Source organism: Podarcis bocagei (assembly GCF_964188305.1).
Source record: "Podarcis bocagei genome assembly, chromosome: 4".
Classification (NCBI taxonomy): domain Eukaryota; kingdom Metazoa; phylum Chordata; class Lepidosauria; order Squamata; family Lacertidae; genus Podarcis; species Podarcis bocagei.
In genome coordinates this window covers 96,569,771-96,593,671 of record NC_138128.1, presented here as the reverse complement: position 1 = coordinate 96,593,671, position 23,901 = coordinate 96,569,771, and the positions used below count along the sequence as shown (strand labels likewise).

Sequence of the window (23,901 nt, the reverse complement as noted above, 5' to 3'; positions counted from 1 at the left end):
TTTACACCATTGCTACCCAAATCGTTTCTTGGAGATGATACACACTGGCTGGTTCTGTAAGAGTTTGGAGGACAGAAGAAGTTCTGCAGGGGCAGCTCAGTGTGGGTAATCTGCATTGGTTAAAGGTGGTTTTCTGGTCTTCAGCTGGACAATTATCCATGTGGCAATTAAATAAATCATGGGTCCAATCAGTCAGGAGACATCTTGTGGCAACAAAGGTGTGACTTCATGATGGCAACCTAATCTTTTCCCATCTTCAGCATCCGCTGAAATCTGAGGCCTCCTCCCTGCGCTGTCCCTTTAACGGCCATCTGCTTATCAAGGTATCTAAAGAAAACAGGAGTGCAAGTCACTTAACACAGATGGAAGGAGACTTTCCCAGCTCGGCTAGGGAGGAGCTGAACGGGCAGGCGGGACTGAGGTGAAACCCAACATCAAAGACGGAAAAGGGGTTGTCAGCACATTTAACTTCACAGAAACTCTCCTCCTAATAAAAAATGAGTGACCTCGTTACTGCAGACACTAACAGTTCCCAGGGGAAACCCTTCAAGGCTGCAGACGGCACTTTTAATATTCTCTCTGCAAACAAATGAGGAAACCTTGGAATTATGTCATTGTTGTTCTTGTTAACAGTGTTGGGTTCTGGTGTGGGGGTGTGAGAGAGGAGGGGGAATTTGTGCAAAATGAATTTAGCTTTTGGTTGACATATGTGTGTGTGTGTATTAAATCTTCCCTGGCCAAGCATCCTATCCAAGAGAATTGTAGAAGGGACCCAAGTGTCTTCTGTTCCAACCCCCAGCAGTGCAGGGATCTCAGCTAAAGCACCCATGATAGATGGCCATCCAACCTCTACTTCAAAATCTCCAAGGAAGGAGAGTCCACAACCTCCTGAAGGCATCCATTCTTCTGTTGAACAGCTCTTACTATCAGAAAGTTATTCCTGGTGTTTAGTCAAAGTCTCCTTTCTTGTAAGCTGAAGTCGCTGGTTTGAGTTCTGTCCTCCAGAGCAGGAGAAAACAAGCTTGCTCCCTCTTCCAGCCCTTGAGATATTTGTTTTTTTAAAAAAATAATGTTTATTAAAGTTTCACAAACAATAAAAAGTTTCAAAGTTTAAACATAAGAACAACTTCAAGAATAAAAACATACAAGAACAAAACATATAAAAAATACACAATAAAAAACAATTAGCAAAAGAAAAGAAGAAAAGAAGGAAGAAAAGAAAGGGAAAAACGAACAACCAAAAAGCAAAACAGAAAATAGATTAATAGATTAATATTTTCATCTCTTATACTTCATTCACTAGTTTCTTGACCTCCTCGCACCTCCCATTTTGTATTCCAGTTCAGATATTAAATTCAGCAAATCCTTACTGTCAGGGCTGCCTCAGGTCTCAGCTCACAAAAGACCAACGCCAGGTTCTTCTTATATACAAGGCTGTTTATTGCAGTTCATTGTTGCTTTCACAACCGAGGCGCGCAGCCCCGCGTCTCTTAGCCTAGACATTTTAAGTCCCCTCTGAATCGGTCCCGCCCCTACACCAGCTTAAGAGGCTTGTGCTAGTCCACCTCTTCCTGTCTTTCCTTTTCCGCAGGGTCTTTCTGCCCCCCTGGGTCCCTTCTCTCCTGCTCTCTCCTGAAGCGGATTCCTCAGATGCCTGTTCCCCCCTCCTTCGTGCTTTGGGGCCAGGCTCCTCCTCCGGGCTCTCTCCATTTCCGCGCGCCTCCACATTTGAACTTGGTGCGCGTTCGCTACCCCTGACCTTCCTCTTGACACTTACACTACTCCCTGTACTACTCTCCGCCTCTTCCGGCAGGACGTTCTGCCCCGATCTCCTTCCCCTGTCTCCTTCCTGCTCTGCTCCGTGTGTCACACTGGGAACTCCACTCTCTTCACTTCGTTCCTGCTGGGAAGCCGGCCCCGATCTCCCACTCCCACTCGGGGTTTCCCTGCTGCTTCCCTGCCCCTGGCATGTCCCCCCTGTGAACCCCCTTGGCCTGACTAGGGGCGCCCCCTTCTGGGAATCCTCCGATTCACTTGAGAGACTCATGGAAGACCTCAAGTCATTGTCCTCCTCTTCCTCACAGTCCTGGGATTCTTCCCCATCGCTCTCCGTCTCCCCCCTCACCTGTGCCTCTGTCCCTGAACCCCTGACACTTACCCTCTAGCATTTATCCTTTATCAATCCCCATTTACATTTTCTTAAAAATCTTTTTACCAATACCACTTCTTTTCAATCAGACATCATTTTAACATTCCTTAATTTTACAGTGCTTCTGCAAGTAGTCTTTAAATTTCTTCCAGTCTTCCTCCACCGACTCTTCTCCCTGGTCACGAATTCTGCCAGTCATTTCTGCCAATTCCATGTAGTCCATCACTTTCATCTGCCATTCTTCCAGTGTGGGTAGCTCCTGGGTCTTCCAATACTTCACGATAAGTAGTCTTGCTGCTGTTGTTGCATACATAAAGAAAGTTCTTGAGATATTTGAGAAGTGCCAGATTTACGTATAAGCTAAACAAGCTATAGCTTAGGGCCCCACTCTCTTGAGGCCCCCCAAAAGATTTAAAGGAAAAAAACCTGGATGTACATTTCCAAAATATAAGATAAAAAACAAATAAATTAAACCTACATACAGCAACAGTGTTTTGTGTTGTGTAGGCTCCTATGATATAATATTTTGTTATGTGCAAATGGCTTTAGATGCCTATTAGGTCCATGAATTACCTCATAGCATATATTCAACACAAAGAAACTGTGACAGTTTGTTGTTGACAGAGGACAGCTGGACATATAAAGGGCCCCATTGCCTTCAGTAGCTTAGGGCCTCATCAAACCTAAATCCAGCCCTGCCCACAACATAACTCACAGGCAACGTAGGATTGCAACCTTTGAATGCACAAGGAAGGGGTGACAAATTGTTTGAAATCATTCAGAAGGGTTGCATGTAAGATGAAAATGAAGGAAAAGATGTTAAGGACCAATAGGCTGGCAAAAACAATCAAACAGGTTTTCCTTTAGGAGTGGATCCAGGAGGAAAGGACAAAAAGGAAAGGAGACAGTGACGGGGAGATGGAGCAAGAGAGCAGCAAATGTTCATTATCCCAAATCTAGGCAGGTGGAAGGATGGAGGTTTCCAAGGTTGACCCCTGAGACATTCATAGCATGTTTGGTTGTGTGGTGCTGAATGTTATGTACTGAAGTTCTCACCCTGGGCCAGCAGGGGGATACTGTAGATAGTTATGCAAATAAGGGATCGAAAGTGTCCTTCAGTGATTGGATAGTTTTAGAAAGTTGTTACAGTTACATTGTACTGGAGCTCTATATAAGCAGGCTGACCGAACCCTTCAGTTCAGTTCAGAGTTCAGTTCTGACCTGTGAATAAAGAAGAGCTGTTTGAAGAATCGCTGTGTCGTCTGATATGTTCACCCACAACTTAACACTGAATACAATTCTTGATCGGCTGGTTTGGATAGACCAGTTCCCGGCCTCTCTTCTGATGGACAATGAAGCGAGAGATACAGTTGCTAGCTGTTTCTCCATCAAGAACATGCAGATACGATCTACTCCCCGTGAGGGTTTTCCTTTCCCGTTTAATTCCATCTCAAATAATTCATTGCTTCTCGAAGTATCCTGTGCTCTAAAGCTTATGTTCTCCACATTATTAACAGGCCAAGTTTGAACTGATTGTATCAGAAGCCTCATACCTGCGGAGCTTAAATGTGGCCGTGGACCACTTCCAGCACTGCCACGAACTCCAAGCTGTCTTAACGAATCAAGATAAACAGTGGCTTTTCTCCCGCCTTCAGGATGTACGTGACGTTAGTGCCAAGTGAGTTCTGGTCTTCCTGTTCTGCTTGTACAGCTATCACACTGGAACCCTGGATGTCTCAAGCCAATGCAATCACTAGATACTTGCCTGTGCCTCATAACCACATAGTACTTTGTGCTAGACTATAGAATGTGGGTGGGCAGAACACTGTCAGCATCAGTTTTTGGAACTGAAATTTGGAATATATATATTCCAAATTTCCTGTTTCCAAATTAATCTGCAACTTTTTTAAAAAAAGCCAAATGAAAATTCATATATGAATGCATATTTTATTTTTTATTTATTTATTTATATGGCCATTTATAAACTGCCAACTCGTAAAAATATTATGGCAGTGTATAATAAGATAATTAGAGCGTTTAAAATGCAGACTAAAACTGAATCGAATTAATTATTTTAAAATGCTTGTTGAAACCAACATTTTCAGCAGGCAGCAAAATACTAGAATTGGAGGTGCCTGTCTGCTTTCAACAGAACCAGCATTCCAAATGACTGTTCATGAAATACGCATTTCTAAAAATATTTCAATGCACATTTTATCATAAAATGCACGCGTTTAATACCTTTTGAGCTGATAACACTAAAGCTAGAGAAGTGCAAAATGCCCAGGGCAGCTATACTGCAATCCACACATTAGTCCATAAATTCCTCAAGCCTGCCTACTATGCACACATTCAGGCTGATATTTCTATTATCACATACAAATAATTAGCCATGACGTAGGAAATACTTCCTGTCATTTTGGAGTAAAACCTGGATTCTGGTCTCCATGTTTATGTAGCCCTGAAAAAAAACAACACGACGACACAACTAAAAGTTTTGTTAGTATTTAATGTTGTAACATTGTTTAACATTGTGTTTTGATTTTTTATCTGGTTGCACATTTGCCTAGAATGCTGTTCAGCAGATGAATAGAATAGAAATGACTGAAGGGTTTGTCCGTGCTTCTACTTGTCCCCTGTCTAGAAAGCACAGGTCTGAGCAGTTTTCCCCTTGCCCTGCTCCTTTTCCAGGGAAAGCCTGCTTTTTGGTGCCAAATCAGAGCAAACACCAATCCAAGTGAACACTAAAAAGTAGTTTTCCCTGGGGCAATAAGCCCTAAATCTTTATATGATCACCCAAGCAAGGTGCAACAAGCACTCCTCCCTTGGTCTCCCAGAACCAGAAGAGTTATGCAGTGAGAGGAGCAAAGACAGTCATGCAGGCACAGTCTCAGATTGCTTGGGGGAAACCCTGGCGATGAGGGGACTTAGGCAGCTGTGGGGAGGCTTTCAGCCTCAGCAACTGCTTCATGGGGGAAAGACCTGTCAGAAATGAGTTGCTGTGCTCATTAGGCCTCACACTCCTGTGCAGATCCTGTTGCTGCTAATAAGGAGTTAACTGCAACTTGCTTGGGTGATTTACTCCAAGCTCACTCCTGTCACACAATGAGTAAGAATTTCCCTGCATCTTGCATGCAGGTATAGTTATTTTGATAGAGAAGGAGAAAGGTTAAAAAGTTGGGGGAAGTGCTGTAATTCTGGTCACCATGTCTCATTATTCTCTTCTGGGGGGTTCCTGCAGCTTCCTATTTGACCTGGAGGAGAAGCTTGAGGAGAACATGTTCACCTTCAATGTGTGTGATGTGGCTCTGAGGCATGCACCAGAATTCCGGAGGGTTTACCTGCCGTATGTGACAAACCAGACGTACCAGGAGCAGACCTTTCGGCGACTACTGTAAGAAACCTAAATATGCCCCCTTTCCTGTATTTTTATCCTCTTTGTAACACCCCACAAAATGTCCTTTGTGGCATATCTACATCACAGACAAGTTGTCTCCTCTCTTGGGAACTATCGCTCTGAAAAGGGGTGGGGTGATAAGGCTCTCTAGCAGACAATGCTCAAGGTTCTGCAGGGGAACCCAGGACAGTTAAACTGGAACAAAACCTCATCTAGAGGTGGACAGTTAGGAGAGATCCACACCACACATTTAAAGCACATCTAATAAACATTCAGTAGGGACGCGGGTGGCGCTGTGGGTTAAACCACAGAGCCTAGGACTTGCTGATCAGAAGGTCGGCGGTTCAAATCCCCGTGACCGGGTGAGCTCCCGTTGCTCGGTCCCAGCTCCTGCCAACCTAGCAGTTCGAAAGGACATCAAAGTGCAAGTAGATAAATAGGTACTGCTCCGGCGGGAAGGTAAACGGTCTTTCCGTACACTGCTCTGGTTCACCAGAAGCGGCTTAGTCATGCTGGCCACATGACCCGGAAGCTGTACGCCGGCTCCCTTGGCCAATAAAGCAAGATGAGCGCCGCAACCCCAGAGTTGGCCACAACTGGACCTAATGGTCAGGGGTCCCTTTACCTTTACTTAATACACATTCAAAGCATATGATTCCTCCCAAAGAATCCTGGGAACTGTAGCTGCCCCCCTCACAGAGCTATAGTTCCCAAGACACTTAACAGAAGAGCCCTATTTCAATGGGCCACACCTGATTCAGTTCGTAAGTGTTTAAGATACCCAAAACAGATGTTGGTACATGATTTAGTTCAGGTTCCAGGTTAGAGGAAGCGCTGGGCCATTCCAATCTCATATAGATTTTATAGATAAATTCGCCTATAAAGAGGCAAATTCCAGGGGAAATGATGTTTGCTGCAATTGGCCAATGGATCCTGGCCCTTCCAAGGAGATTCCAGGGTATTGTCAGAGGAATGGCAATCAACTAAGATGCATCGTTTAGTTGTGTCCGACTCTTCGTGACCCCATGGACCAGAGCACGCCAGGCACTCCTGGCCTCCACTGCCTCCCGCAGTTTGGTCAAACTCATGCTGGTAGCTTTGAGAACACTGTCCAACCATCTCGTCCTCTGTCGTCCCCTTCTCCTTGTGCCCTCCATCTTTCCCAACATCAGGGTCTTTACCAGGGAGTCTTCTCTTCTCATGAGGTGGCCAAAGTACTGGAGCCTCAGCTTCAGGATCTATCCTTCCAGTGAGCACTCAGGGCTGATTTCCTTGAGAATGGATAGGTTTGATCTTCTTGCAGTCCATGGGACTCTCAAGAGTCTCCTCCAGCACCATAATTCAAAAGCATCAGTTCTTCAGCGATCAGCCTTCTTTATGGTCCAGCTCTCACTTCCATACATCCCTACCGGGAAAATCATAGCTTTTACTATACGGACCTTTGTTGGCAAGGGGATGTCTCTGCTTTTTAAGATGCTGTCTAGGTTTGTCATTCTAGCGCAATTTAAATAGAATGAAAGCCCCAAAGAGGTTGATGCATAATAGTCAGCATTTTGTTTTATTTTTCTTACTTTATTTGGGACATTTTCACACCGTTCTTCAGCCAGCCAGAGAGGCTTACATAAAGTGGATAAAAACAGTAGGAAGCAGGAAAACAATAAAAACAAATAAGAACAAATAATCAGCAGTGAAACCAAGATCTTTCTTTTGAACTGCCCTGAGATCTCGTGATGAAGGGTGGTATATAAATAAATAAGAGGTCTAAAAAGGCCTCACACACATAAGCTCTAAAAATAAAGATAAAAAAAGATTAATATCCCTCCCAACACCACCCCAGCCCAAGATTCTGTTCAGCCCAGTGGCGTAGCGTGGATTGTTAGCACCCGGGGCAAGGCAAGTAATTTGCGCCCCCTAACCCCTAACCTGCCGCCGCTGCCAGCTTCTTCTTGCTGCTGCCTGGTCCGGTCTGGTGTGGTTCTCTCCCGCGCTCAGCGCTGCGCTGGGCGGCCGCTGCACTGTCCCTCCCCCAGATAGTCCCTCGCTCTCTCTCCGCACCGCACGCCTGGCACCCACCCCCTCCACAGTGGGCGGCCACCCAGCGGCTCGGATCGGATTCGCACAGCCAGCACTGCAGTGAGAGAGAGTGAGTGAGCCAGGTAGGGGCAGAGAGATGGGAGTGCGAGCGCCCCCCCCCCAGATGTTGCGCCCGGTGCGGCCGGCCCCCCCTGCACCCCCACGCTACACCACTGGTTCAGCCTCCCAGGCCAGGTGGGAAAGGCCCACAAGGCAGGGAGCAACTCTTCAGGACTCACTGCCAAGATGGTCTCTGAACTTTTCAGCAGCCTCAGCTTTTCTAGTTGGGAGTCAATCTAATCTGCCGCCTCTTCTCTCTGGCAGGAATGATGTCCCTGCCTTCCAACAGGTTTTGGAGAGACTAGAAAGTGATCCTGTTTGCCAGCGCCTCTCTCTCAAATCCTTCCTCATCCTCCCGTTCCAGCGCATCACAAGACTTAAACTCCTTCTCCAGGTAAAAGTGTTGGGGACCCAGGACTCGCCTTTCCTTGGGCTGGCCAGCCTCATAATTAAATCGACAGTTTTCCTGGCAATAAAAATGTACGCAGCAGGAAAGGAATTGGTGCCCACTTCTTTATTGCAAAGATATTTGCCATTTACATCATAATAATATTAATAATTTATTATTTATACCCCGCCCATCTGGCTGGGCTTCCCCAGCCACTCTGGGCGGCTTCCAAAAGAATATTAAAATACTGTGATACATCAAACATTAAAAGCTTCCCTAAACAGGGCTGACTTCAGGTGTCTTCTAAAAGTCTGGTAGTTGTTGTTCTCTTTGACATCTGGTGGGAGGGCGTTCCACAGGGAGGGCGCCACTACCGAGAAGGCCCTCTGCCTGGTTCCCTGTAACTTGGCTTCTCGCAGTGAGGGAACTGCCAGAAGGCCCTCGGCGCTGGACCTCAGTGTCCCGGCAGAATGTTGGGGGTGGAGACGCTCCTTCAGGTATACTGGACCGAGGCCGTTTAGGGCTTTAAAGGTCAGCACCAACACTTTGAATTGTGCTCGGAAACGTACATGCATGCAATGGCAGCAAACCAGAGCTTTGCCATGTAGAAGTGTGACTCAGTCCAAAAGGTATTTTCCAGGAGCTTCTGTTTGAAGTTGTTTTTGTGGAGGTGGCAGGAATTTTAACCTCCTGTATTTTCCAAACCTGTGCTCTGCCATTCCGCACTCACCTCTTCCCCAGGAGCATGGCTTAATTCCAATATTTATACCAGGCATAGGCAAACTCAGCCCTCCAGCTGTTTTGGGACTACAATTCCCATCATCCCTGACCACTGGTCCTGCTAGCTAGGGAATATGAGAGTTGTAGGCCAAAAACATCTGGAGGGCCAAGTTTGCCTGTGCCTGATTTATACCCATTTCTTTTGGACTCTGGGAAGTTTTAGGAGGAGTGCTGAAACTTGGTCCATGGAAGCACAACTTCAAAGGGAGTTTGAAAAACTTGTTTCTCAAATAAGTTTAAAAACTGGAACCCCTGAAAGGTCCTGCCGCCTTCCCTTAGTTCTCTGTTATCAGCCTAAAGGTGTGGAGCACATAGTATCTGTGGCAAGAAAACTTTCTGGCAAATCTCTGTGGGGGGTGGAAGTTGAGGGATTGACCAACACCTTCTCTCAAAATTGTCCCCTATAAAAACTAGCTGCTGACCAGAGGGATCACCTTTAATTTACCACTGCCTGAAAATAAATCCATAAATTAGTCAAGTATTTAATCTCTTACCAAAAACCCTTTGCTTCCCTCCTGCAGAACATACTGAAGAGAACTCGGCCCGGTGCCGATGAAGAGGTGCAGGCCACTCAAGCATATGATGCACTTGAGAAGGTAAAGGGTGTTGAAACCCATTCTTCAGCTCTCTCACCACTTCTGGCTGTCTCACACAAATGGTTCGAAAGTTTTCTCAGCTCTTCCGGGCCACAAATTCCCAGTAGCTAGAAGCTGAGGTACCCATGCTGTTGTTTTCTGAGACACATGAGATATGAATTCCTTAGATACCCGAGCGACTTCTCTTCCCCTATTAATTAAAAACATGCAGCAAATAATGGTCTGGAAGTGGCTCCAAGTGGCTACAATGATGTGCAGTAATGCATGCATGTAACCCAACACTGTGGTTTGGATGCACAATGTATCCATTCACTGTGTGAATCAACTGTGTTTTTACTGAGCCAATGCCATCTAGTGAGATTCTGGGGTGAGGGGTGATTTGAACCTGGGTCTCCTCAGTCTTAAGTCCAGCACTCTGGCCAAGACACAACTGGCAGTAGAATATTCTGAAGTTATATGTTCTATAAAGGTAAAGGGACCCCTGACCATTAGGTCCAGTCATGGCCAACTCTGGGGTTGCGGCGCTCATCTCGCTTTATTGGCCATGGGAGCTGGCGCACAGCTTCTGGGTCATGTGGCCAGCATGACTAAGTCGCTTCTGACAAACCAGAGCAGCGCACGGAAACACTGTTTACCTTCCCGCCGGAGTGGTACCTATTTATCTACTTGCACTTTGATGTGCTTTCGAACTGCTAGGTGGGCAGGAGCTGGGACTGAGCAACGGGAGCTCACCCCGTCGCGGGGATTCGAACTGCTGACCTTCTGATCAGCAAGCCCTAGGCTCTGTGGTTTAGACCACAGCGCCACCCACATCCGTATATGTTCGATATTTAACCACAAATGTTTGAGTATTCCCCTCTAAATAGAGGGTGCCTGGTAAAGTTTAGACCCAAAGGGATGTAACTTCCAGCATGGGTAATGAGACCCAGATGCGTATCTTGAACGCTAAAGAAATCTAGCTGGTGAGCCTTTTCCTGAAAAAGTGGTTGATCCAAAGTACAGTCCTTTTGCGTCCGCCCCGTTTAGGGTCCATTTTGTTGAATGTCCACAGCAAACCCGGAAGTACCGGAACAGGTTACTTCCAGGTTTGCCACTTGCACACTTGCAGAAGTGCTAAATCGTGCTTCGCGCTTTGTCGAGCGTCCCTTTCGTCGTGCGTCTAGGGCTCCGGAACGGATCCCGGACACAAAAGGAGGTACAACTGTAACCAGTTCCCTCAACATCAAGCCCTAACCACAAAAGGAACAGTTCTGTCTATGTAACCTCTCCCTTAAGATCGGTCTCTGCCTGCACTGTTGCTTTTCGTCATTAGTGAGGCCACACACAGATGGACCGAGTCATCTGTGTCCCCTTGTGGAACTGCGTCATCCCAAGCCCCATGCCTCCTGCCCTACAGCTATGAGGTACCCCAGTGGTTTCTCTGCTATGCTGGAAGAAGCTTACTCAGGTTTATCATTTAGAGAAAAAAGAGGCCCATGGGTACTTTACACATGTAAACAGTGGATCTGAAATTAGCTTAACTCAGCCAGAGAATTGGTCTAGCCAATTGAAGATTCTTGCATTTTTCTAAAAAGTTGCTCCTGCCAAAACCAGGTGGCTTGATTCCATTCTCTGCCTCCTAAACCCATACCCTGTCACCCTTTCCGCTTTGAGAGGGGGACACCCCCCCCCCATTTTTTCCAACACTTCCCCACCCTAATAGCATTTTCTTTTCCGCAGCTCATCAAAGATTGCAATGAAAATGTCCAGCGTATGAGGAGTACCGAGGAGCTAATCTACTTGAGTAAAAATATGGAGTTTGAATGCAAGGTAAACATCCATTCAGGGGGTTATAGCTTCCCCCGTCTGACACTGTACTGCAACCACCTGCTTTATTCATGCATAGATAAGCCCTGCATAGTGCTGATGATGCCATGGTCGCGGGTTTGATCCCCCTATGGGTGCAATTTCTGCTTTGAAGGGGGTTGGGCTAGATAATACTCAGGGTCCCTTCCAACTCTGTGATTTCATGACCAGAGCTAATCTACTAGTGAACTGCCCTGGTCACCAAGAGGGCCTTCATCTTATCCCTATCTTGCAGGAGGGACAGGAGAACCTGTGTCCTTTCTGATGTTGTTGGGCATACAGCTCCCTAACCTTTGGCTATGCTGGCTGGAGCTGAGGGACTCTTCCAACTCTATGATTCTATGATTCTAAGGTGCCAAGGAGTGTGGTGGAGTCTCCTTCTTTGGCGGTCTTTAAGCAGAGGCTTGACAACCATATGTCAGGAGTGCTCTGATGGTGTTTCCTGCTTGGCAGGGGGTTGGACTCGATGGCCCTTGTGGTCTCTTCCAACTCTATGATTCTATTCTATGACCACAGGTTCCCCAATGCAGTCTTATAGGCAAGGTTGCCCTCACTGTGATGCTATTGGGCTAAGTACAGTATCCTTCATGCCATCAGGCAACAGTTGGGCGATCTGTGTGCAGAGCGATGTGTGACCCGTCTACTGGCCACATCCACCGTCCAATGTGTAGGCTAGAATAGTAATTTTATCAACTTTCTAGCTTCAGAGAAACCTCCCCACATGGATACCAGGAAGCCCTTGCTTCTCTGCCACCCCACCCCCTGGAAAGTATTCTAGGCCACACACGCAACTCTGTTAATGAAGGGTGCCAATGCCCCTTGAGCCTCATTGCTACTTCTTGGAGACAAGGAGCACACCCAGAACTCACACACACCTGCCAATTGCAGGGGAAAGCAGTTGTGGGTGGGAAGGTCTTTCAGGAGAGCTTGGCTGCCTGTTGAGAACCCACCCCCCAATAGCTTCCAAGCAATCTGGCTTTCTCACAAAACAAACTGGAAACCACATTCAGAGGACAGAAGAGTGCACCTCACAGCTCATTACGACCAAGTCTGGCTTCTGCCTTTCCAAAGCTGACCATCCCTATAGCTGACCTTTCCAAACTGACCATCCCATCGCCCAGGACATTCTATACATGATCTCAAAGTAGTTGTAATATTACGAAAGAATTTCAGAAATAGACTGGAAAGAGAAGTTGCTGAATTACAACTTATTACCAAACTTTAAACCATGGAGAGACCTGGTCTGAATAGAGACATTGGATTCTTATCTCATTATACATGATAAAGCTATTTTTGGCCATCTCACCCTTTGCTTTTCCCTATAAGACCCATTGCAGTCATTCACAGTCGTCAACTGGTTTACCACACCTATCAGCCAATCACCCATTCCCACCACCCTTCTGAGTAATACCCCTCCCCACCCTCTCACTGGTGACTTCTGTTTCAGTGTATCTGGAGAAGTGTGCCTGCACACGAAAGCTCATATGAATAACAAACGTAGTTGGTCTCTAAGATGCTACTGGAAGGAATTTTTTTATTTTGTTTCATCCCTAGAGTGGTATTCTTTCATCATCCATCCCATATGCAACTCCTTTTCAGTGGAGTATTCTACAGGCTCACAGAACAATCTGGAAAATGGCATTTTCTTCCACTAGCCTTTCCTTCCACTAGCCACTGCCCCCTAGCACCGGAGATGGGATAAGAAATCTTCTCCACCTCTTTGCAGGGAGAAGAGAGCAGCTCTCAAAACTTGTGCCTTGAAGCACTGGAGTTACAATGAGACCTTTGGGCCTCACCTAGAGCAATTATTCTTGCACTTGCAGATTTTCCCACTCATCTCACAGTCACGGCGGCTGGTAAAACGTGGGGAACTCACAGCGCTGGAGTACAACTTGAGCTTGAAGTGGAAACTGACCACCCGACCAATCTACCTGCACCTCTTTAATGACTACCTGCTCCTATCTCGGCCCAGAGAGTAAGTGCTGGGGGAAGGGTTCCATTACTCCATCTTTCACTCAACATTTTTCCTTCAGCAATCGTAACATCCTAGTTATGCAAACGAGGTGGGTCAATTCCTTTCCTTTCTGTTTCCTTTCCTTTTAGTAACACATAAATAATTTCTGGAAACGTCTGGAAATTTATGAAGTTAATAAAATAAAATAAACATTATCATATTCCTAGCCCCCACCCCCACTTTTACAAGTCCAAATATGTATAAATATTCAGTATAAGAAAGTTTTTGTTAAATTCTCCCCCCACAAAAATACTTACTTGACACTCAGTCTTCTTTTTATTTATACAATTTCAGATTAATTTAAACAATCACATGATTGCAGCAAGAGAAATGGATGGAAGAGGTTATGTTATAGTAGCCTGGCATAATTTTAGATGGTTTTGCATTCAGGTGGCACATTTTTAAAAAATGGGACTTTATGTGAATTTAGGGAAGGTATACATTTTTCCATCTTCCATCACTAAAATGTATTGTTGTGTTATGCATGAAGAGCAGGGGGCACAACAATACATTTTAGTGATGGAAGGTATGCATTCTCCTGGGCATAGTCGGCCAATTGGTGCAAAAGAAAGACAGAACGTTTTTTATGTACGCCACAACAGCAGCAAGAATACTAATCGCTAAGTATTGGAAGACACAAGATCTACCCACTCTGGAAGAATGGCAGATGAAGGTGATTGACTACATGGAACTGGCTGAGATGACCGGCAGAATCCGAGACCAGGGAGAAGAGTCGGTGAAAGAAGACTGGAAGAAATTTAAAGACTACTTAAAGAAATATTGTAAAATTAATGAATGTTAGAAAGATGTTGGATAGAAATTAAGCGGTTTCCAGCTGGAATGCTTTAGGAGATATGAAAAAAAAGGATTATAAATGGGTAAAAATTTTATGGTAAGGATTTGCTGAGCTAACAAACTGAACTGGAATACAAAGAAGGGAAGTATGAGGAGGTTGGAGGAAATAAGGGTATGGAAGTTATGTTATTGAAAATTAATGTGTGTTTTTAACTGCTTATTATTTTGCATGTTTATTTTTCATTTTTTCTTATATTTAAATTTTTTTTCTCAATAAATATCTTTTTTTAAAAAAAAAGAAGAAGAAGAAGAAGAGGGGGCAACCACTCATAATTTGCTAGGGCGCAAAATACCCTTATGCCAGCAATGGCAAGGAGTCTTCTTTCTTACACATTAAAACCAAGCTTTTAAAATGCCCCCTTTTTCTTTTCTTTCTCTATCTCCTGCAGGAACGGGCGCTTTATTGTATTTGATTTTGCTGCTTCCTCAAATGTGCGTGGAGAGAAGTGTGAAATGAAACTGCACGGCTCAAGCAAAAACCTTTTCCGCCTCTTCCTGCTGCAGAACAATCAGGGGAAAAAAGTGGAGTTCCTCTTCCGTACAGAAACACAGTAAGCAAAAGCCAAATGTTTTTGCATTGGAGTACTCCCAGCACCACACATTCCTTAGTTTAACTTTCAGAGTGATGATAAGGATGAGGTGATGCCTTGTGCAATCACGTATTTACTAAAAGCAACACAGAACTTTCTTTTTTTTATTACATGAGGTATATCAGTTTTATTCCATGTATTAACAGTCTTACCAGCAGGATTGCAGCAAGGTGAGAAACCTTCCAAGTCTGAAGGGAAGGGCTTGCAAGCTCAGCTCTGCATCCAGGTGAGGGTTGACCTTGTTTGCTACCTCCTGCTGGAATTGCCAGCTTCTTTTTGCCTTTTCCGCAACTTACTTATTGTTGCATTTATATTCTCCCTCGCCTCAAAAGAAGCTCAAAAGAATGGTAAAAAGGGTATGATCCAGCATTTTGTAATATCTGCATTCATTTACAGATTTAGCATAGGCAGAAGCATAGTTTAAACACTCCAACCGATAGCTGAACATCACCCACAGCTGCCACACTGAAATTAATGAACGTTAGGTCCATTAAGTTTAGTGGCAGCAAAAGGGCTGTGAAAATTTGTGTCCTAGGCTTTTTAGACTCGTCTACCCACGTACTAAGGGACACAGGTGGCGCTGTGGGTTAAAGTACAGAGCCTAGGACTTGCCGATCAGAAGGTTGTGGTTTGAATCCCCGCGACGGGGTGAGCTCCCATTGCTCGGTCCCAGCTCCTGCCAACCTAGCAGTTCGAAAGCATGTCAAAGTGCAAGTAGATAAATAGGTACCGCTCTGGCGGGAAGGTAAACGGTGTTTCTGTGCGCTGCTCTGGTTCGCCAGAAGCAGCTTAGTCATGCTGGCCACATGACCCAGAAGCTGTACGCCAGCTCCCTCAGCCAATAAAGCGAGATGAGTGCCGCAACCCCAGAGTCGGTCACGACTGGACCTAATGGTCAGGGGTCCCTTTATCTTTACTTTACCCACATACTATCTGAAACCCAAGGGGCTCATTGATTACCCAATGTGAAGTATGTGGCATTATTTTCAGCTCTCCTGCCCCACTGCTGATCCCTTCTTCCAAGTCATTCTCCAATCCTTCTCCCGGTGCCCACTCATCAGAATCCAGCTAGTCCCTGACATGTAGATGATAATAATAATAATAATAATAATAATAATATTTATATCTCGCCCTCCCCAGCCGAAGCCAGGCTCAGAGCGGCTAACAACAGTAAAAGTTACAGATAGGTAGCCGTGTTGGTCTGCCATAGTCAAAATAAAAAAATTCCTTCCAGTAGCACCTTAAAGACCAACTAAGTTAGTTTTGGTATGAGCTTTCGTGTGCATGCAGAAGTGTGAATGCACACGAAAGCTCATACCAAAAACTAACTTAGTTGGTCTTTAAGGTGCTACTGGAAGGAGTTTTTTTTATTTTAACAGTAAAAGTAACACAGTTTACATAAAATCACAATCAATTAATTGAAATACATTCTAAAATCAATTCATTCTAAAATCAAGTCAGAGTCAAATTAATGGCAACCATTGGGCTAGAGTTCTATGAGATTACAGAAGGAGAGAGGGGGTCAGACTGTGCCTTGGCCAAAGGCCTGGTGGAACAGCTCTGTCTTGCAGGCCCTGAGGAAAGATGCCAAGTTCCACAGGGCCCTAGATATCCAGTCACCCCTTCTTACATAGCAGGGGGCACCATTTTGTGGTTCACCTCAGGTGCCCAAACATATTGAGCTGGCTCTGCCAAAAACAGTGGCTTCCTTAAAAGCCATTAGTTAGTTAGTTAGTTAGTTAGTTAGTTAGTTAGCTGTGAGCATGACTCATGGTGTGCCACAAGTAAAGGGAGCAAAGTATACTACTACACATCTTGACATTTCACCAGCAACTGCTGCGTACAACCTGGAATGCCTCTCTCCTCAGTACTTCTCACTTTTCTCCCCTCTGCCCCAGGAGTGAGAAGCTGAGGTGGATTTCTGCTCTTATGCCCCAGCAAGCTGAACCTGACCTTTTGGATGACCCTGGTAAGATTGCCCAAGGCATAGACTGCAAAGGGCTAGCTCACATAATACGGGTATTACGTATATACAATAGCAAGCAAATACCGACAGTATCAACAATCAGATGCTTGCTCAAAGCATTTCTGTTTCCTCGGGTGTTTCTAGAAGTGTGACTCCAACTCTTATATTTATTCGTGATTAGTTTTACACTGATTTTTCATTGTTTAATATTTTATTGTGCTTTTTGTACTGCCTACCACTTGGATATACCAAATGGTATTTAAATCTGTTCAGTGAAATACAGTACACATTGATCCTGGGCACTTACTCCTGCTGCTGGTTCTTTATTAACACTGCAGCAGCATGAAATATATATATATATATATATATATATATATATATATATATATATATATATTAAAATGTCCAATAGCACCTTAGAGACCAACTAAGTTTGTTCTTGGTATAAGCTTCCATGTGCATGCACAATTCTTCAGATACACTGAAACGGAAGTCACCAGACCCTTCTATATTGTGGGAGGGTGGGGTGGGGTTTTTTCAGTAGGAGATGGGTGGTTGACTCTTTTTCATTGTGCCCATCACATTACTTTACATATAAAGAACTAAAACCAGAAATATGTGCATTCCTTCAATCAAGGGTGAGAATTTTTACTGGATATGTAGTTAAATTAAGTTGAGACTCAGTTTACATTGCACATACAAATCTCAAAATTGAAGAACCAGGAATGGTATAGAAAGTTTTATTCAAAATAAAAAAGAGATGCGTGTACATTTGCCCAAGCTATACTGACGAATTCAGTATTTTATTTTTTTCAAGTACATTTTAGGTTTCTTTGCTTGCTTGTTTTGAAAAAAGAACAACCCAACACATTTGAATGGTTAACAAGAACAACAACAACACACAATCACGATATTCTTTCTCCCCAAGCTCTCTTAGACAAACTTCAGGTTCAGTGTGTGAGGTCATATAAAGCCCGAGAGAATGATGAGCTGGCGCTGGAGAAAGCAGATATAATTATGGTCCTGCAGCAAAGTAGCGACGGTAAGTGGATTTGGCAATGTTGTGGCAAGGTGCTGTGAGGGGCATGAAAGAGACGGGGCAGTTGGGAGCTGAAAATGTCATGGGGTGACTACGACCTGGAAGGTGGTTTCCTTTGGAACTAGGAAATGGCTTACATCGTTGAAAAATTAAAAATGGAAAATACTGCTTTCCTTGTGTCTAAGCTGATTTTCACCCAGCGGTGCAAAAGCCTGTGCTGACATGGCAGCTCCCCCCACCCCCGGTCCACCTCAAGTGGGAAAGCAGGGATAGAATTTGACATCAGGGAAACAGCCTGTGGGGAAAGGGTTAAACACCCTTCCTGTCACTGCTGCAATCAAATGAGAGCTGCCCATGTATTAAAAGTAATAACAGACACAGGAGAAACATCACCCATCCATATAGCTTGATCCAGATATTACTTCATTTGATAGCATGTGAAATAATAATAATAATAATAATAATAATAATAATAATAATTATTATTATTATTATTATTATTATTATTATTATTATTATTATTTATACTGCGCCCATCTGGCTACGCTTCCCCAGCCACTCTGGGCGGCTTCCAAAAAAATATTGAAATACATCAAAAATTAAAAGCTTCCCTAAACAGGGCTGCCTTCAGATGTCTTCTAAAAGTCTGGTAGTTGTTCTTGTCTTTGACATCTGGTGGGAGGGCGTTCCACAGGGAGGGCGCCACTACCGAGAAGGCCCTCTGCCTGGTTCCCTGTAACTTGGCAGTGAGGGAACCGCCAGAAGGCCCTCAGAGCTGGATCTCAGTGTCCGGGTAGAACGATGGGGGTGGAGATGCTCCTTCAGATATACTGGACCACGACCGTTTAGGCTTTAAAGGTCAGCACCAACACTTTGAATTGTGCTCGGAAACGTACTGGGAGCCAATGTAGGTCTTTCAAGACCGGTGTTATATGGTCTCGGCGGCTGCTCCCAGTCACCAGTCTAATCTCCCCATAGATGGTGTTTTGCTCCTTTTTCAGACGAGAATAGATAAGAGACAGAGAATGGGAGCTTTCTTCTGAATTGCCCTGGTCCACACAAACTGCATGAAGACAGAGTTACCACTCTGTTACCACTAACTTATCACTGTTCACACATAAGCACTTGCCAGCCTTCTGTTTGGTCCTGCCATGAACTTGACCACACTTTGTCAGAAAACCGAGAAGCAAAGGAGTACAGTCGTACCTCGTGTTGCGTAACCTCTAAGTTATTGAATCTTCGGGTTACGGCCGCGGCAAACCCGGAAGTGGGTTTGCTGCTCGTGCATGCGCAGAAGCGTTTTGTGGCACCGCGTGAATGCGCAGAAGTGGTCCTCCAGTTACTGAATTTTCAGGATATGGCCGGGCCTCCGGAACGGATCCTGTTCGTAACTGGAGGTACCACTGTATTCAATTCCACTCAGTACTTGTTAGGATGGTAAAGAAGACCAGCTAAAACACACTTAACTGTTCAGTGTATATCATGTATTATAGATTTTTATTCTTGTCGCTGCGGAGCTTAACAATGTGCCTTTTTGGTGGTGAGAAAGACCACAGAGAAAGCAGGAGAGGACAAAGAATCAAGGGTGGCGAGTGATTAAATGTGAACAAATGCCAGTAACAGATATGCAACCCAGTCTTCTGTTTGTTTTGGAACTAAGTTCTACTTAGTGTAACAACCTTAGATTGGTTAGAGTTGGAGATGAGGATTCAGAGGTCCGCACTCATCAGAAATCTAGCCAAGGCAGGAAATTCTTAAAATTTCACATTGGCACCTCAGAGGATGGTGCAGTCAGTCAGTTCTGAGACCTAAACTACACCAGAATAAGCTCTCTCACTCTGGGGCGATCTCATCTTACCAAGAGTTAAGGACTTGCTGCACATTAGGTACAAATGTGGTTGTATCACGCAGATGGCTAGCCTATCAGGGTAAATTGTAGACCAGGCTTCCTCAACCTCAGCCCTCCAGATGTTTTTGGCCTACAACTCCCATGATCCCTAGCTAGCAGGACCCAGTGGTCAGGGATGATGGGAATTGTAGTCTCAAAACATCTGGAGGGCCGAGGTTGAAGAAGCCTCTGCAGCAACTCACTAAATGGTTCTCTGAATGTTTCACCCATTGTGTCTGCTCCCTCTGCAGGGTGGTTTGAAGGAGTGAAACTCTCCGATGGGGAAAGAGGCTGGTTCCCTTCCGATCACGTGGAAATAATCTCCAGCAAGCAAGCGCGCCAGATGAATCTGAAGGAGGAACAGCGTGTGAAGTATGCAAAACAACAAGTCTTTCATAAGAGATAGGGTCCTGTTTTCCCCGAAAGAGAAACACTTTAAAGCTCGTCTCCATTGTGGCTCCTTAACCCAACAGTACATTGCTGTATTTGGTTTTCTGGAAGAGAAACCTCCTTTGACGCCATCAACAAATGTTTAACCAATACAGGACACAGTACGTACCAAAGAAATGAAAACTGACTTGGTGGAAAGATTCTCTTCCTGTTCATCACCAGAGGAGGAAAAAGAGAAGAAGAAAAACTGCATTAGCTTTGGCTTGATGGTTTCAAATAAGAAATACAGTTGGAAACTGGATATTAGGACTTCTGGGAACCAATTATTGACACTGCCGTTGTTCCAATGCATGAACTCCTCGCTTGGGGCCTTTGCTTCAGTTTCTGCTCTGCCAAATGAGGCTATGACTTACCTCACAGAAAGGTGTGAAGCTAATAATGTTCCCAAATGCTTTGAAGCCTTCCCCAAAAGAAGATGCTAGAGAAAAGCAAAAATATATTTTATATGTATTGTCATGGAAATTGGCTTTTCTGTTTGAAATACTTCATTTATTTTAATTGCCACGTACTTCTTACCAAATAAGATATGATACATATATATGAATTCAAGGGAGCCAGGTTCCCCTGAACTCTGCTTTACAAAAAAGTTTGCCAGCCTTTCCTGGTCTGCTCCTGTGCTTTTAACAGTAAATTGACACACACAAATTCAGCAGGTGAAAGCATTTCACACCTTTTGTCTCCATGTCAGAAAAGCTTCACCTGCTACTAATTTCTGCAAGTCAGTGTGTAATTAAAGGAACAGGAGAAGAAATCCAGAGAAAATCTATACAGGGAAATGGACTAAGAATGCAGGGAGAAGGAAGACATATTTGCCATTAACACCTCCCTTTCTTCTGGAGCCACTTCTTTAGTTGGATAACATTTTTTTCCCTTATTCTCAGCTTGAAGTTTATGCTCAGAAAGTGCTTGTGGCCAGCCCAAGAGCCTTAGGAATGCACAAACTCATTACAAAGAGAAGGCAATGGGTCAGATTGCTGGGGGGCTCCAGCAGGGACAACTGATAAATGACTGCTTGGTGCCTGGCAGTAGGTACTGCATCTTCTAAGGGCAGAGGGTACATGCTTTCTGTGCAGATGGTCCCAGATTCCATCCCTGCTATTTACAAGTAGCATACGATGGGAAAGGTGCACACCTGAGACCCATTGACAGCAAGGGCACAGGGGGGGCAGAGGGCCTGGGCGCACAATTTTGAGGGGCGTGCCTCTCCAGCCCACTTTTTAAACTCTGGAGATGAGCCACAGCACCTTTCCACATCTTAACTCGGAAGCCCAGGGGGAGCTAAACTAACTCGCAGAGGGATTTTTCCTGTACCATCGCCCCGGTGCGGCACAGCCCTGCACTCCTCTCTGCGGGCATTGGGGGGATTCACCCACCAAGGGGCATGTCATCCAGCCGGGTCCCGTCCCCCCCATGCGGGTGCAGGTGGTGCAACACGGGCCCCACTTGGCTCCAGTGGAGGGGGGATCTGCTCCAGCAACTTCAGTGAAGGGGGTTGGGCTGTCACGGCAGGCTCCATTTACCCCCTCTGCATCCTGCACCCCCTGACGCGCATGCCTGCCCCAAGCACCAGCAACCTACGCTATGCCACTGGTTGACAGTCATGATAGATGCACTGGATACGCAAATAGGAAGCTCCCTTAAACTGTGTTCCTCTGGAAGTGCCATCAGCTGTGGAGACCATGCAAGACATAACTCAGGATGTAAAGCAATGTTCTTTATCAGCAGCCATTCAAGATATTGCTGTATAAGAAAGAAGGTAGCAATGACTGGGAAAGGCTTAATGTGTGTAACTGTATATTCTGTTTTTGTAATGGCCTGATCAAGCGCACCTTAGACCACTGAAATCAAAGGGCATAGGCCTGGTTAAATCCACATAGGATTGTCCCCTGAGGCTGCTTAATCTGCCTTCAGAAAAAAACAGATTCTTCCTAGTATAAATATTTGACAGTCAGATACACAGGGGCGAGACTTACAATCCAAAAACACATTATGCCCGAACTATAAATATTGCAAATGTGCAGTTGCTTTCCTCAGAGGCGGCTTAAAAAGGATGGTGGTACCAACAAATTTAAACAGGTTTTTCCACAATTGGCTTTTGCAAACATTTTAAAGATCTCTTCATTATACAAAAGTTGGTGGAACTGAAGCTCAAATTGCAAATTACTTGGAGTTCTGTGATTCTTCCTCCCATGTTGCTTTTCTTAAGCCAAAGCAGCCAATAAGTCTGAGTACAAGAAGGGAACACAGAGGAAATCGCTTTATTATTTTGCCTCTGGTTATTTTTCAGCTCAGAATGGCCCTGCCCAACCTACTTTTTCATCTGCTGGGGAAAAGCAACAGGACCCCATAGCTTTCCCCCATGGGGAAAAGCAATGACAGTTTTTTTTGGGGGGGGGGAACAATGATAGTTATAGTGGAACAAACCAATACAACCCTATATTGCATTTTGCAAACATGACCTTAGTGTCAGGAAGCCTCTTTCCTCAAACAATGGGAGTCAGTGGATTAGTGATACGCACTACCTCTTGACCCCAGAACGAGAAATGGGGTGACCTGATGCAGAGCTGGAGCTACGGGGGGTGGGGGTGGGGGGCTAGCCAGGTTTTTTGCCCCAAGTGAAGCCTCCAGAGGGGCATCATTGAGGCTCCCGGCCTGCGCATGTGTGTACGCAAACATGCATGGGGGGTGCAAAACTGGGTGTTTGACCCAGGTAAAGTCTAATTCAGGGGTCGGCAACCTTTTTCAGCCATGGGCCGGTCCACCGTCCCTCAGGCTTTGTGTGGGGCTGGACTACATTTTTTTCGGGGGGAGAATGAATTCCTAGGCCCCACAAATAACCCAGAGATGCAATTTAAATAAAAGCACACATTCTACTCATGTAAAAACACCAGGCAGGCCCCACAAATAACCCAGAGATGCATTTTAAATAAAAGGACACATTCTTTTCATGTAAAAACATGCTGATTCATGGACTGTCCACAGGCCAGATTGAGAAGGTGATTGGGCCGCATCCTGCCCCCAGGGCCTTAGGTTGCCCACCCCTGGTCTAATTTCACCCCTCTCAGATGCAGCACTTTCAGCAGTTATGTTAAATGATAAGTGGTGGCTTCTTAAACTATTAACAGCGCCCAAGCCCTATCCGAGTTGGTATCTGGTCAGGGGAGTTAGCAAACTGTGAACTGGGGGAAAATCCTCACTACAGAGAAGTTTCGTTGAAAGAAGAAGGTGGAATTTACTTTAAAAGGAGGGAGGCTGCTTAGGAAAGAACATACATGGAGATAAATGGTGTCCAGCCTGCTTCTGCCAGCTTTGAGATTGCTATGTTTTTTCATGTTGCTTTCCAAAACACACTCTGTTGGAAACTGCCCTCCCAAGTATTTGAGATTCTGCCCCAGAATTGGAGCCAATCCAGGCAGGATGGCAGCAGTTCCACATGCTCCAATACTAAATATTTTAATTGCTTTTTTTAATGCTGAACATTTTCCTTATCAGAGAAAAAAATGGTGAAGAAAAGTCTCATAACCTTACAAACTTTGGTGGGGTCCTAAGCTACTGAAGGTCATGGGGCCCTTTATATGTCCAGCTGTCCTTTGTCAACAACAAATTGTCACTGTTTTTTGTGTTGAATATATGCTATATGGTAATTTATAGACCTACATGCCATGCAACCAGTCCATGCAGAATGTAGGCACCCTATACAGTCATACCTCGGGTTACAGACACTTCAGGTTGCGGGTTTTTTGGGGTTACAGACCGCCGAAATCCGGAAGTACCGGAACGGGTTACTTCCGGGTTTCGGCAGTCGTGCATG

The 23,901-nt window shown here is 45.0% G+C and overlaps 1 protein-coding gene across 2 annotated transcripts in view; it reads left to right on the top strand.

Moving 5' to 3' along the window:
• The window catches only part of ARHGEF5 (Rho guanine nucleotide exchange factor 5), a 70,339-nt gene extending 49,787 nt beyond the window's left edge, over window positions 1-20,552 (top strand). For both annotated transcript variants that reach the window (XM_081191524.1, XM_081191523.1), the window contains exons 6-15: window positions 3,667-3,827; window positions 5,391-5,543; window positions 7,944-8,073; window positions 9,369-9,443; window positions 11,163-11,252; window positions 13,112-13,263; window positions 14,547-14,708; window positions 16,646-16,716; window positions 17,642-17,755; window positions 19,892-20,552. In XM_081191524.1, coding sequence (XP_081047650.1) covers window positions 3,667-3,827; window positions 5,391-5,543; window positions 7,944-8,073; window positions 9,369-9,443; window positions 11,163-11,252; window positions 13,112-13,263; window positions 14,547-14,708; window positions 16,646-16,716; window positions 17,642-17,755; window positions 19,892-20,046 — 1,263 coding nt within the window. In that variant the 3' untranslated portion in view covers window positions 20,047-20,552. The remainder of the gene's footprint in view (window positions 1-3,666; window positions 3,828-5,390; window positions 5,544-7,943; window positions 8,074-9,368; window positions 9,444-11,162; window positions 11,253-13,111; window positions 13,264-14,546; window positions 14,709-16,645; window positions 16,717-17,641; window positions 17,756-19,891) is intronic.
• The last annotated feature ends 3,349 nt before the right edge of the window (window positions 20,553-23,901 follow it).